The sequence below is a fragment of the Dysidea avara genome, chromosome 3 (assembly GCF_963678975.1).
Source record: "Dysidea avara chromosome 3, odDysAvar1.4, whole genome shotgun sequence".
Taxonomy (NCBI): Eukaryota; Metazoa; Porifera; class Demospongiae; order Dictyoceratida; family Dysideidae; genus Dysidea; species Dysidea avara.
In genome coordinates this window covers 28,551,010-28,566,197 of record NC_089274.1, presented here as the reverse complement: position 1 = coordinate 28,566,197, position 15,188 = coordinate 28,551,010, and the positions used below count along the sequence as shown (strand labels likewise).

General features: G+C 36.4%; 1 protein-coding gene across 2 annotated transcripts in view; it reads left to right on the top strand.

Moving 5' to 3' along the window:
- The window catches only part of LOC136250624 (uncharacterized), a 22,372-nt gene extending 7,184 nt beyond the window's left edge, over nucleotides 1-15,188 (top strand). Inside the window, exons 2-3 of one of the 2 annotated variants that reach the window (XR_010698603.1) lie at nucleotides 9,810-10,062; nucleotides 14,970-15,188. Coding sequence is in view for 1 of the 2 variants with exons in the window: in XM_066042852.1 (XP_065898924.1) it covers nucleotides 10,428-13,609; nucleotides 14,970-15,057 (3,270 nt within the window). In the remaining variant the exon portion in view is untranslated. The other variant, XM_066042852.1, reaches the window with a different exon arrangement.

The window sequence follows — 15,188 nt, the reverse complement described above, 5'->3', positions numbered from 1 at the left end:
TTATTCACTGAATGAAGCTTCTTACTTATGACCAAGATTTGCACATTGTCCAACAACGCAATCATGTCACATGATAAGGTGGTAGTTTCACACGTGACAGCTTAAGGCTGTGACACAAAGTAATATAATATGTAATATTATTATAGTTACTTTATTTTATGGGTAATATGTAACTGTAACTAAATAGCTCAGTTGCAAGTAATATGTAACTATAGTTATTTTTACAAAGTAACTTGCCCAACACTGTTAGTATGTCAAGTTAGGGGGTCTAGGGAAACTGCAGGAAAACCCTGATTTTCGTATGTTTTACAATGTAACTCGGTATAATAATTGGTAGGGCACTTCAGGTGGATTCTTAATCAGCAAGTGTTGACACGTAGAATGATACCAAGTTTAACGAATTCAGTTGAGGGTAACAGCTTGCTTTTGGGGGGTTTTCCCACCCAAGTAATTAATTACTTCAATATAAATTGCATGGGGTCACAATTGGCACATATTATGTTGTAATCAATAGTAAATAAATGTTACTATGGTAACACTAGAGCATTACTTCTGGCAGAATCGTGTAGAGCAATTTAAGGGCTTGTATAATGTCCTGTAGAGATTATGGGTACTAATACTTGGGTTTTTTTGTATTTTTTGTATTTAGTACAAAATGCATGCAATTTACATAGGGCAAGAAATAATGGCTGTCAGCAAGATTTTCAACCAACTGGTTTGACTAAGCTAAGACTACCAAAATGACATGGAGTTAATTTTTAGCTACATAATTCATAAGAACTAATAGCAAAACTTGATGTTATGTAAAATTTTATTTTGACCACTTCGGTTTACAATTCCCAATAGCAAGTTTTGATATGGCAACACTGTACCAATTAATTCAATTTCATATCTGTTTCATGTCATGTATAGCTAATTCTATAAGTGGAAATTTAGTTCTTTGAGATATGGAAGCTATTTTGATTGTAATTACATGCCATGATCAATTATCCCAAAGGTAGTGTAATACCATGCAGATATCAATTTGAAGACAATTAACATACAGGGTAGGTGTATAATGGTTTAGACCAAGAATTCTGTACTTAATGTAGAGTTTCGCGATGACTGTTCTATTAGTCTAAGAGTATAATGTAATCACTGCTCTGTTAAAGTATCTCAATGTTTTATAGCTGAAAAGTGGTCCAGCCAATGCCAGACCGTGGACTCCAGCTTTGAATAATGATGGGTATACATGTGATCATCGGCATTATATCATTGTAGGCTTTGATTTTACATCTCTTTTTTTTTGGCTTTCAGTGAGATTGCACCCTGTTTTCACAGCCGTAAAGTAAGTAAGGGGATTTCTGGACAGCTATGGTTTCCACCGCTCTTACATCACAAAAACGAAACCGATTTTGCTGAAATTTGGACCTAACAACGCCATTACATTGCTCTCTTCAATAGTGGTATAAACAGACTCCAAACACTTTTGACTGTAGTAGGAACTTGCAAAGTTCTAAATGATGCATAAATATTTTTGCTCAAAAATTCATCACGATGAAATTAAACCCAAAAAGCATGAATAACAGAGTCCACCGTACTAAGCAATCATTGTTTGTGGTATATCAAGCCTGTATAGTGTAAACACTGCACACAGCAACATTACACTATTTCGTATTTGTAAAAGATACATGCATGCACACAAATCGAATTTGAATTTCTGCGGGAGAATTTCAATAGCTATTTTTAGTATTTTACCTATTTAACATGAAGAAGAGCTATAGTAGGAGCAACACTTTCTGAGGTTCGTAAAACAGATGGATTGACTGCTTGTACAGCAGCAAGGAAGTATGGTTTCACTTCCAGCACACTGCATGATCATTTCCATGGAAATGTAAAGACAGTTGGTGTTGGTGGTCCAGCTGTTTTGACAATGTCTGAAGAGAGAGAAATTGCCATGACATGTGCTGCACTTGCTGAAATTTGGGATAACTCATGCCCTGGTTGAAATAGTGACTACTTGAAAGATAATGGTATCGAGAAACCCTTTCATGGAGGAGTATTCCTGGGAAAGACTAGTGGCAATGCTTTAAGAGAAGGTGGCCAATGATCAGGAAGCCTCAACATTTAAGCATAAAAAGGGCTCAAGCAGGATTGAAGAGGTTCTGAGAGCTTGATTTGATAAAGTGAGGGAGGCACTATCTTACAGGTTGCTGATGAGGCTATTTTTACTAGGCTATGGAACTGTGATGAAACAACCTTTTTGTACTTCTGTGTCCTCCCAGAAACTGCTAGCAAGACATGGGACAAGGACAATCTATGAGATTGGAGGTGTATCAGGTTGGCAGTTTATCACAGTACATTGTGCTGGCAACACTTATGCACCTGCTGTATTCCATCTCTGATACAGGTTTTCCCCTTAATTGTAGGGAATAAATGGTGGCAGCCTTTCCCCCATGAGCATTAAGTCGAATGCAAACAACTTCTTATCATGGTTTCGTAAGTTGTTTTTTGCCTGCTGTGGCACATTTGACCAAAACTGCACCAGCCACCAGTAGTATTATTCTTTGAGGGCACTACTCACACATCAGCATAGAACTATTTTGTCAAGCTAGAGCCAATAAAGTTAGTGCTTTCTGCCAAACACCACACACTTGCTCCAGTCTCTTGACGTTGGAGTGTTTACACCATTGAAGAATGCATGGCAAGCTATCCTTAAGCTGTACAAGCTGGAAACCAGAGGAGAATATGCCAGCATGTTTAAATGCCAAGTTGTGGGAAACATTCTTCATGCCAAAACACTGCATAGGTGGATTTCATGCCACAGGTCTCACTCCATTCTCTCCAGAGCGTGTGCTGCGGTAGCTAATACCTGTGACTGCACCAGAACTAGAGCTCAAACTAGAGCAAGACAAATCGACAAGGTCAAGCAATGTACAACAAAAATTACATGGAAGTGCTGGTCACTGTAAACCTCATGTATCTAGGAAAATTTAACACAAAATTGCTTTAAACTATCCTGATGGCTTCAAATTACTATTCAGATAGTAAATTGTTATCTGGATAATAATACAGATATATATTAGAGCTGTGCAATACTATTGATACTACCCAGTATTGTGATACCAAATAGAAATACTCCACTCAATATTTGGTACAGTAGGTATCAATTTGCAATATACATACAAGTCACTCAGCTACATTACTAGTTACCCTGTAGAGGATTCAACTACGTTATAAGTATCTCTGTAGATAGCTCAGTTATAGTTACCCTGTAGGGAGTAGAGCTTAGTATCAAGTCATCCTGTAGAGAGGTCAGCAATGTTACACGTCACCATGTAGAGAGTTCAGCTACAAACAAGTCATACTGTAGAGAGTTCAGATGCAAACAAATCACCCTGTAAAGAATTCAGCTACATTACAAATCAACCCATACAGAATTCAGCTGCAAAAAGGTCACCTTATTATATATGTAGTTGCAAAACAATATGCATACAACAAAAAAATACATACATTGTTATTATTATTAGAGCTTTACAGTGGCCACTGACAGCAACCTGTGCTGCAGCCTTTGGATTACCTTACCTATAACAAACAGGAACTAAAGACTTAAACATCACTTAACCAACAGTAGCTAACAGAATAAGGTGAAACAGAAAATGGTCTAAAGAAAGGAAAAATGCCTCCTACCCCAGGATTCAAACCGCAGACCACCCAATGTCTAGTCAGGCACATAACAAATTCAAGAAACAAACAGGTAAATACTGGGCTTTGGGGCAAGGTAGGGCGGGAGTTTTTCGACAAACTTTACATGTGCTTCAAAGAATTGCTTGTATCTTCTGTTAACTAAAGCTGTTTATAATACTTTGGGTTATAATAGATAGGCATAGCAAAATTTCAGCCCTGCACATTCACTGTGGCTACAGAACAGATGACGTAAACTTGAAATTTCAATTTTTGTAATAATTTTGTGAGGCGGGGGTTTCTGGACATAAACATTTTGTGTTCATTATGCAAGTTTGGTGACTGTGATGGTTCGTACTGTTATTTATAAACATTTTCAATATGTAAAAGTGTATCTAATCCAAAATAGCCAAGCTGTAAAAAAAGAGTGCAACCCTCAAAATAAAAAGGCTATGGTGAAAAAAGATGTGAAATCCAAGGTGGCGGCCAAGTAATTGCTGTGATGGTAGGTTAATGGTAAAAATTTTAAGAACGACAATTCAGGTGAATTTGGTACTGCTTCGTCTTGGCACAAAACTGACCTGAATTGTCGTTATTAAAATTTTTACTATTAACCTACCATCACAGCCATTTCTTGGCCGCCACCTTGGATTTCACATCTTTTTTCACCATAGCCTTTTTGAGGGCCGCACTCTTTTTACAGCTTGGCTGTTTTTGATTAGATTTCACTTCTTGTTGTATTCGTATACCCCAAAGCCAGCCTATAGCCTGCTTGGGGGCTTTATTAACCCTATCTTTTTTCTTTACCACAGGAAGAAGAATAAGATGGAGCATATTTTAAATACTTAAACTATTTCTGATTTTATCAATAAATGTACAAATTATATATAATACATATATTTATTACAGAACTCTCTACATGGTGGTTTCTTTGTAACTGAACTCTCTACAAGGTGACTTCTTCTAGCTGATCTCTCTACAGGATGATTTGTATGTAGCTGAACTCTCTACAGGTGATTTGTTTGTAGCTGAACTCTCTACAGAATGATTTCTTTGTAGCCGAACTCTCTACAAGGTAACTTCTTCTAGCTGATCTTTCTACAGGGTGATTTGTTTGTAACCGAATTCTCTACAGGGTGATTTGTTTGCATCTGAACTCTCTACATGATGGTTTCTTTGTAGCTGAGCTCTCTACAAGGTGACTTCTTCTAGCTGATCTCTCTACAGGATGACTTGTTTCTAGTTGATCTCTCTGCAGGGTGACTTGTTTCTAGCTGAACTCTAAAGGGTGATCTGTTTCTAGCTGAATTCTCTATAGGGTGATTTGTTTCCAGCTGAACTCTCTACATGATGGTTTCTTTGTAGCTGAGCTCTTTACAAGGTGACTTCTTCTAGCTGATCTCTCTACAGGGTGACTTGTTTGTAGCTGAACTATCTGCAGGGTGGCTTTTAGTAGCTGAACTCTCTACATACAAAGTGACTTCTTCTAGCTGATCTCTCTACAGGATGACTTGTTTCTAGTTGATCTTTCTGCAGGGGGACTTGTTTCTAGCTGAACTCTAAAGGGTGATCTGTTTGTAGCTGAACTCTCCATAGGGTAATTTGTTTCCAGCTGAACTTTCTACATGATGGTTTCTTTGTAGCTGAACTCTCTACAAGATAACTTGCTCTAGCTAATCTTTCTACAGGGTGACTTATTTGTAGCTGAACTCTCTACATGATGAATTCTTTGTAGCTGAACTCTCTACAAGGTGACTTCTTCTAGCTGATCTCTCTACAGGGTAAATTGTTTCTAGCTGTACTCTCTACAGGGTAATTTGTTTGCAGCTGAACTCTCTACATGATGGTTTATTTGTAGCTGAACTCTCTACAAGGTAACTTCTTCTAGTTGATCTCTCTACAGGGTAAATTGTTTCTAGCTGTACTCTCTACAGGGTAATTTGTTTGCAGTTGAACTCTGTCCATGGTGGTTTCTTTGTAACTGAACTCTCTACAAGGTGACTTCTTCTAGCTGATCTCTCTACAGGGTGGTTTGTTTGTAGCTGAACTCTCTACAAGGTAACTTCTTCTAGCTGATCTCTCTACAGGGTAAATTGTTTCTAGCTGTACTCTCTACAGGGTAATTTGTTTGCAGCTGAACTGTCTACATAATGGTTTACTTGTAGCTGAACTCTCTACAAGGTAACTTCTTCTAGCTGATCTCTCTACAGGATGACTTGTTTCTAGCTGATCTCTCTACAGGGTAAATTGTTTCTAGCTGTACTCTCTACAGGGTAATTTGTTTGCAGCTGAACTCTCTACATGATGGTTTATTTGTAGCTGAACTCTCTACAAGGTAACTTCTTCTAGCTGATCTCTCTACAGGGTAAATTGTTTCTAGCTGTACTCTCTACAGGGTAATTTGTTTGCAGCTGAACTGTCTACATGATGGTTTACTTGTAGCTGAACTCTCTACAAGGTAACTTCTTCTAGCTGATCTCTCTACAGGATGACTTGTTTCTAGCTGATCTCTCTACAGGGTAAATTGTTTCTAGCTGTACTCTCTACAGGGTAATTTGTTTGCAGCTGAACTCTCTACATGATGGTTTATTTGTAGCTGAACTCTCTACAAGGTAACTTCTTCTAGCTGATCTCTCTACAGGGTAAATTGTTTCTAGCTGTACTCTCTACAGGGTAATTTGTTTGCAGCTGAACTCTGTACATGGTGGTTTCTTTGTAACTGAACTCTCTACAAGGTGACTTCTTCTAGCTGATCTCTCTACAGGGTGATTTGTTTGTAGCTGAGCTCTCTACAAGGTAACTTCTTCTAGTTGATCTCTCTACAGGGTAAATTGTTTCTAGTTGTACTCTCTACAGGGTAATTTGTTTGCAGCTGAACTGTCTACATGATGGTTTACTTGTAGCTGAACTCTCTACAAGGTAACTTCTTCTAGCTGATCTCTCTACAGGATGACTTGTTTCTAGCTGATCTCTCTACAGGGTGAATTGTTTCTAGCTGAACTCTCTACAGGGTGGTTTGTTTGCAGCTGAACTCTCTACATGGTGGTTTCTTTGTAACTGAACTCTCTACAAGGTGACTTCTTCTAGCTGATCTTCCTACAGGGTGATTTGTTTGTAACTGAACTCTCAAGGTAACTTCTTCTAGCTGATCTCTCTACAGGGTTAAATTGTTTCTACTCTACAGGGTAATTTGTTTGCAGCTGAACTCTCTACATGGTGGTTTCTTTGTAACTGAATTCTCTACAAGGTAACTTCTTCTAGCTGATCTCTGTACAGGATGATTTGTTTGTAGCTGAACTCTCTACGTGATAGTTTATTTGTAGCTGAACTCTTTACAAGGTAACTTCTTCTAGCTGATCTCTCTACTTCTACAGGATGACTTGTTTCTAGTTGATCTCTCTACAGGGTGAATAGTTTCTAGCTGAACTCTCTACAAGGTAACTTCTTCTAGTTGATCTGTCTACAGGATGATTTGTTTCTAGCTGACCTCTCTACAGGGTGAATTGTTTCTTGCTGATCTCTCTACAGGGTGATTTGTTTGCAGCTGAACTCTCTACATGATGGTTTCTTTGTAGCTGAACTCTCCACAAGGTAACTTCTTCTAGCGGTTCTCTCTACAGGGCGATTTGTTTGTAGTTGAATTCTCTACAGAGTGATTTGTTTGCAGCTGAACTCTCTACAAGGTGGTTTCTTTGTAGCTGAACTCTCTACAAGGTGACCTCTTCTACCTGAACTCTCTACAGGGTGATCTTTTTGTAGCTGAACTCTACAAAGTAACTTCTTCTAGCTGATCTCTCTATAGGGTGAATTGTTTGTAACTGAACTCTCTACACGGTGATTTGTTTGTAGCTGATCTCTATATGGGTTACTTGTTTCTATACTGTAGCTGATCTCTCTCTTCAGGGTGACTGCTCTATTAGAGTATCTCGATCTCCACCAAGTTGGATTTCGTGTTATATCTCTGTGGCTTTAAGTCTGATTCTTCTACACCATTAAAGAACCTTTCTTAGATGATTATTCCATCTGTACAGCGATTTTCAAAGCATTACTCCAAGCGGTTTTTCTGGTAGGCATGGCAAGTAGTCGTTTTTTATTTGCTAATCTCGATTGCGTAATTGTTATACACTGTTGGTTTTTTCGTTGTATCTTCGTGGTTTTTAGCTCGATTTCTTTCAAACCACAAAAGGTTTGAGGTTCAATAGTTAACCTATTTATTTACCGATTTTCAGCTTCTTCCTGTAAGCAATTTACCCTGTAGGCGTGACAACATATTCAGGGGCGGATCCAGGGGGGGGGGGACTTTGGGGGCTGAAGCCCCCCCCTTCATATTTAGGCTTTACTTGATCAATATGCTGAGTATTATAATGAAATTTTGTCTTAGCATAATTATATGATCACTAATAATACAAATACTCATAAAACCACCTTATAAACATCTTTCCAAGGTATTATCAGTGGATTTATGCTAAAGTTTATGCAACAAGGACCCGGATCAGCATTGGAGGTGTACAAGATCGAGATACTCTAATAGAGCAGTCAGCTAACTACTCTAATAGAACATTCACTGGAAACATGTAGTTGGTTCTGTTATGGAATGTTTCCAAATCTGCCTGCACCTATACATACAATGAAGTGCATTGGTCTGTTTAAAGGGCTTCATTCATCTACTTGTGTAGTTAATATGTATGGTACACAATTTCCATTGAAAATGCTCTCAGATTCATTGTTCAAATTTCAAAATTTTCCACTTTCAATATTCTTATTCTAACATGCACCTATTCAGTGTTGTGCAATTGTGAGAGGGGTGCATCATGTACTTGGTTGTCTGTACCTACCCAAACTTTTCCTTTAGCAAAATGCTTCAAAGAGCCATACCTGTAATCTAAAGGCAGTATATAAAATATCTACAGGCAGAAAATATTATGAATTTTATGTGGAAATGTCTCCAAATTGCAGTATTTTAGCATCTATTTTTCAAAATTTTCCCATGGCCACAGACTCCCCTAGTTACAGCATGCAAAGCATGCTGGGAAGTGTGCTTCTCACACCTCTACCCAAGAGATTAGTACCTTGAGTTAGCCCCCCCTTTTATAAATCCTAGATCTGCCCCTGATATTGATGTTATTTTTCATGAATGATCGCTAATAACTCTTTGCCTGTTTATCGTATTCCAGCCAAAGTTGGTACCAAGCTGCGCCTTTATACCCTTCTTCAGTGTGCAAAAGTTCAAGTCAATTGAATATGGCATTTGCGTTTTATGGCAGTTTTTGTAAGTGACGAAAAGAGGAAGAAAAAAGAAGAAAAAACGGAGAAACTAACCCAATTTTTGAAGTCGTATATCTCGGGAATGCTTGAAGCAATTTTGCTCAAATTTGGTATGTGGAGTACTGAAGTTGGCGGGTATGTCCATAGCAAAAATCGTCGTGTTTCATCAAGGCAGCACTGAGCTACGGAGGTGTGAAAATTACGTTTTCTTACTTCCTGTCAATATACTCACGGGTGTTGCACACCGGATTCTTGGGCTGCACGACACACTACCATGTATCTTGATAAGAAGTAGAGATATATGCTGTGGATTGATTTACAATATTACAGCTGAGTGATTTGAATGTAGATTTGAACAAGCCAGTATAGAGTAAATTTTAATACCCATACAAGTATTTTGGATGACTTTGAAGAAAAGCTGTACAGTTTCACTGCATAGCACCTTCTTGCAGCACTTAGCTATCCTCTAAAGTGAAGGTATAATTGTTTATTCACTGAATATTTACTGAATATCTCAAAAGTATATAGCTCACTGCCTGGCTGTAAAAGCCATATACAGTATATGTATACACAATGTTTGTTACTGCAGTGTGATAGGCATAAGTGTGACAATTCATGTAACTATTGCAGCAATGCCACAATTACTCTGCATGATGACAACTTTAACACTGCTCTGTAGATGGTGTCACACTCTCAGTATAATTGTAAGTATAACCACCTGCCAGAGGTTAAGCTTGATGTGGATAGAATACTGTGATGTCCACAGTCTGTTAGCTAATCAACAATATTTTCTCTATTTGTATGTGTGTGTTAATGCATTGTTATATACAAGTGTTAAAAGGAGGAAAGTAAGTATTAAGTTTGTTCTTTCTATTAATTAGGTAATCATGACTTCAATTACTGTTGTATTGCTACTTGTTGCTTGTACAGCACATGGTAAAGTTATAACTGTTAATAATGCTGGTGTTGACAGTGCAGAGTGTTGTGGATTTAGCCTGTGTCTTTGTAGTTCACTTTCACAAGCTCTACATCATTTAACAGATAATACCATCATTAATATTACATCAGAATCAGTTGTGTTAGACCGCTTCACAAAAATGGGATCAAGTTTTCTAAACAACATCACAATTACTGGTAATGATATTATCATCAGATGTAACAATGTAGGGGCAATATACTGTGCATCATGTAGTGATATCACCATTGAAGGGATTACATTTGATCAGTGTGGACGGTTTTTCAACTCTTCTCAATGGTATCGAGCCATTAATTTTTACAGTATTTCAAATATTTCAATAGCTAGATGTAGTTTTCAAAATTCACTGATCTGTGCAGTTGGTTTATACAATGCTAGTAAAAACGTTGGAATTGTAGCATGTAATTTTCTCTCTGACTTCCCAAACTTACTTATCAATACTTGCACAAGGTTACTTGTGTATTATGGAAGCTATGATTTAAATGTTACAATATCCAGAACTAACTTTATAAATAGTGGTCATATGGACTCATCTAGGCATCGTGGTGTTCTCATTGCAAACAGGGGTAACGATCCCTCTGTAAATTTAAACGTTGTTGTTCAAAACACTAGTATTTTTTCCACAACTAAAGGATTGATTATAAGCAGCTATGCTTGCTCTGCAACAATTTATATGTCCAACCTGAGGATCTATAACAATAGTGACGAGGGAATTTATGTTAATCTGACAGGATGTGGTAACAACAGTCAAGTACCATCTCTACATATATCTGCTTCAACTTTTGTGAGTAATGCTAATGCTTTAGTCTTGGTAGCAACATCTGGGCTACCATTAGCAGTTATTCAAGTGAATGATTCCATTTTTGAAAACAATTTACTAATAAGGAGGCCGGGATCAGTCATTCATGCTGAAGGAGCATTGAGTGTCACCTCAATGATTTCTTCTTCTGTCATAACTGTCACCAATTGCAATTTTATGAACAATTTTGATGGTGCTGTAGGCGTACGTATAACACCTCCTGTATTACAGTCAACATGCAATATGCAAACTGTTACATTTTCTGATGTGTTAGTTTATAACACAACAACACATGAGACTTATAATGGTACCTATGGTAGTGTGTCTATTGTAACTGCAGATTCTGCTTATGTATTTAATTTTGAGAGAGTAAATTTTGTGTCAAACAATTTTTTTCGACAAACAGGAGGAGTACTATTTCTAACAGTTTACCGCACTTGTAATCGTAACTTTATATTGAACAAAATTACATTAGCAAATTGTGCACTTGTGGACAACAACGCGACTAATGATTTGGCAACTCTAAATATCATAACCAACCAAGATAACCTGGCTATTATTACATATTTCATTAATATTGTTAATTGTAGTGTTGATGGTAATGTTGGTGGTGATAGTATATTTCATGTTGATGCTACTACTGTTTACCCAAGTTATGTAAACATCAGTGAGTCTAACTTTACTAACAATATTGGCTCCGTTTTTTATTATCTTTCTAACTTTTATGTCTATTTTAATGAGATTGTCTATTTTACTAACAACACTGCTAACACTGGTGCAGCCATAGACTTTGAACTAGCACCTAGAGGAATACAAGTATATGGAGCATCCATGATTTATTTTATCAACAACTCCGTTAGATTGCGAGGTGGAGCTATTTATATGAATGTACCTGATAATTGTATTTTCAATGGTAACTATTTTACTGCATTACCAAATGACTCTTATGTTACTTTTGTTAATAATTCAGCTAATTTAGCAGGTAATTCTATATATTTCAATATTCCACAGTCATGCAATGTGATTACAAATGACAGTGACAATGCTTCACTGCTATATGTTCCAAATATGTTCAATTATTATCAAATAGTGCATACTGGAAGTTATCCAGTTATAACTTCTCCACATACTATTAAATTGCATCTACCAGAGATAGCTCCATATAGCACTAATGAGAGTAGTAATGCAATACAGTCACTAAATATGCTTGGTGAATTAATAACTTTTTCTGCTTCAGTATTCGACTATTTTAATCACAGTGCTGAACCAACTATATTTCATATGAGATGTGATACTTGTGGTAGTGATTATGTGTTGTCCAAAGACCAGATCAGTGTAGCTAGTAATTCAGTGCAAGAGTTCCAAGTGTTTCCGAAAACAATTAATGATGTGGTCAATAATTATAATATTAACATTACGTTCATGTCAATTTTGTTGCCTACTTACAAACAGCTCACAGCTACTCTGGTAGTGAAGTTGTCACCTTGTCGTAGTGGATACCTGTTTGACAGTTCATATGTACCACCACAATGTGTGTGTTATCCACGTTCTGACATTATTCAGTGTACTAGAGACTATTCAGAAATTAGGATTGGTTACTGGGTAGGTAATGTATCTCTCCATTACACTTCATCACTTTGTCCCAACGATTACTGTAACTTTGCTAAACGTGAGGAAACTAGTCCTGGATATTTTGAGCTACCAAATGAATCAGATGAGCAATGTAGTTCACACAGGACAGGAGTAGCTTGTGGTGAGTGTATTTCAGGATACACTCTGGCTTACGACTCTCCTATTTGTATCAACAATGACAAGTGTTCTGCTGGAATAACAGTATTAGTGGTATTATTGACAATTATATACTGGATTGTAGTAGTAGCAGTTGTATTTGGAGTAATGTATTTCAACAATCAAGTGTTATCAGGATATGTGTATGGGATAATCTATTTCTACAGCATAGTGGATATCTTGTTAGGTAACAACTTGTATATCTCCGAAGGTGCATTTCAAGCAATATCTATTTTATCAAGTTTTGCAAAGCTAACACCAGAAGTACTTGGAAAATTGTGTTTTGTAAAAGGATTAAGTGGAATTGATCAACATTTCATTCATTACTCTCATGCAGTAGCTGTCTCCATTATAACACTGACTGTGGTTATAGCTGCAAGGTATTCTTTAAGGATTGCTCGGTATATTAGTCGATGTATAATTCGTGTAATATGTATTCTAATACTACTATCCTATACTTCTTTGGCTTCCACATCACTCCAGTTGTTAAGGCCATTAACATTTAATGATATTGACGATGTCCGTACATTCCTATCTCCAGAAATCAAATATTTTACTAATCGTCATTTAGTGTATGCTATTGTAGCATTGTTGTGTGAAGCATTGCTAATTGGCCTGCTTGTGTTATTGTTGTTTGAGCCACTAATAAGAAAGAAAATCACATTGATCAGAATCAAGCCATTGTTGGATCAGTTTCAAGGATGCTTCAAGGACAAATATCATTGGTTTGCTGCATACTATCTAATATGTCGACAAGTGATCATCTTAATAGTTTATGTTGGTAACACTAACTATTACAACATGTTGTTTTACCTACAAACAGCTTGTATCATCATTGCTATGATTCATATTTGGATTCAACCATACAAGAATGATTTACACAATGCGTTGGATTCAATTGTGTTATTGACATTAGTATTGGTTATTAATGTAAATACATTTACATTTCTGTCATCTGCAACTGTAGAAATTGCAATAGCCTTGGTGTTTATTCCTCTAATTCTGTGCCTTTTGATTGCCATCAAAATACTTGCTACAAAATGGTTTGTTAAAAGGAAATTGTTTTATCACTATTCAATCAATCAACATGTGGAATTAGGTGATAATGATCTCAGGAAGTATGTAATGATGAAATATATGCACATATACATACTTATCCCAGGAACCTCTGCTGTAGATCATCCCAATAAACGAATTTTGCTCAAAATTTACAACATATTTGTCCAAATTTCTCTGAAAAAAATTGATATTGTTCCCAAATTCAGTGTAGTTTTTATTGTAATTTTTAATAATAGTTGCTTTAATGTTCAAAACATTCAGAAGCTTGTTATTGTAACTGAGCCCTTACAATTGTAATGGATTGCATAAATCCATGCTTGATGTATTGACTAGTAACTTTCATACTGGTATTGCAGTGACTGTAGTAATAGAATAATTGACTGATTTATTCGAGTATATATATTATCAAATTCTCTTTGTACAGTAAAAGCAGCCAACTTTCAAATAATACCATCTCATTACAGGGGCTGCTGCTACTTGCTGTTTCTTTGGCTGTTGCTGTGTTGGCTGCAGCTACTTTGGTGGCTGTTGCTGTAGTTGATTTTGCTTTAGCTACTCTGCTTTAATTGCTTCCACTATAGTTGATGCCTGTTCATCTATTGCTTGTACTGTTTTAGCCACCACTGCTTTATTAATTAGTTACTGCTGGTTAGGGATCTTAGTAGTAACTTTTGCTGACAATCCTACAGGTATGTTTCCTACACATAGGACAAATTCCTAATGTCCATACAACAAATGGCTAGCTAATTAAATATTTGCACCGTGGCCACACTTTCTGGTTAAATATCTGCTTGTTGGAGAATATTGGTACTGTAGATAAATTGCAACCAATAATACATTTGAGATTGAGATACTCTAATAGAGCAGTCACTTTGATATGATGAACCATGGCCACCTGTGGGACAAAATAATATGGCCTTTATCGCTAATGAAGTGGCCTTATGAACAAGGTTATGTATTATACCTTATCTATGTATAAATAAGACCTCTAGTGGCCACCTATAATAACTTAAGTATATTTACCGTATTCCTCATTATTGAGGCCTAATCCTGTGACCATATTAATAAGGTTTCACTGTACTTTGCACCTTGCTAACAATGATATCTTCCTACTAAATTGGAACAGCTAGCTAAATTTAGATTTGGCAATTTTACTGTTTCACAGGTTTGCTAAACATTTTAGTTTCAAAAACTAAGGAAATTTGCAAACAATGAGTACATTTTGGGGATAATGTCATATTATCAACTGTTTTGGAGAACGTTGGAATAGAACGATGATGACATTTTGAGTATAATTCAAGCCTACAGTTAATTATGAATTTCTCTTATGCTAATAATCATTAAATATATTCTATGTGTGTACAACATCGTGTATGCATATATATATTTCTTATAGTTACTTTTCCTTCAAATGTGTAGGAATATGAAACCTTCCAATCGCAATGAATCAGATGGTGTTAATTACATTAACCTGCAGGAGTCCTTTTTAAATTATATTGATAATTGAACTTGTGTAATTATCAGTGTGTAACTTATTTACATAGCTAACTATCTTTGTTGTAGGTATTACAGTGTGAACATTTTTATAGTATTTATATTATGATACATTTCTGTTTGTTGAATAATTTGATAAGAATG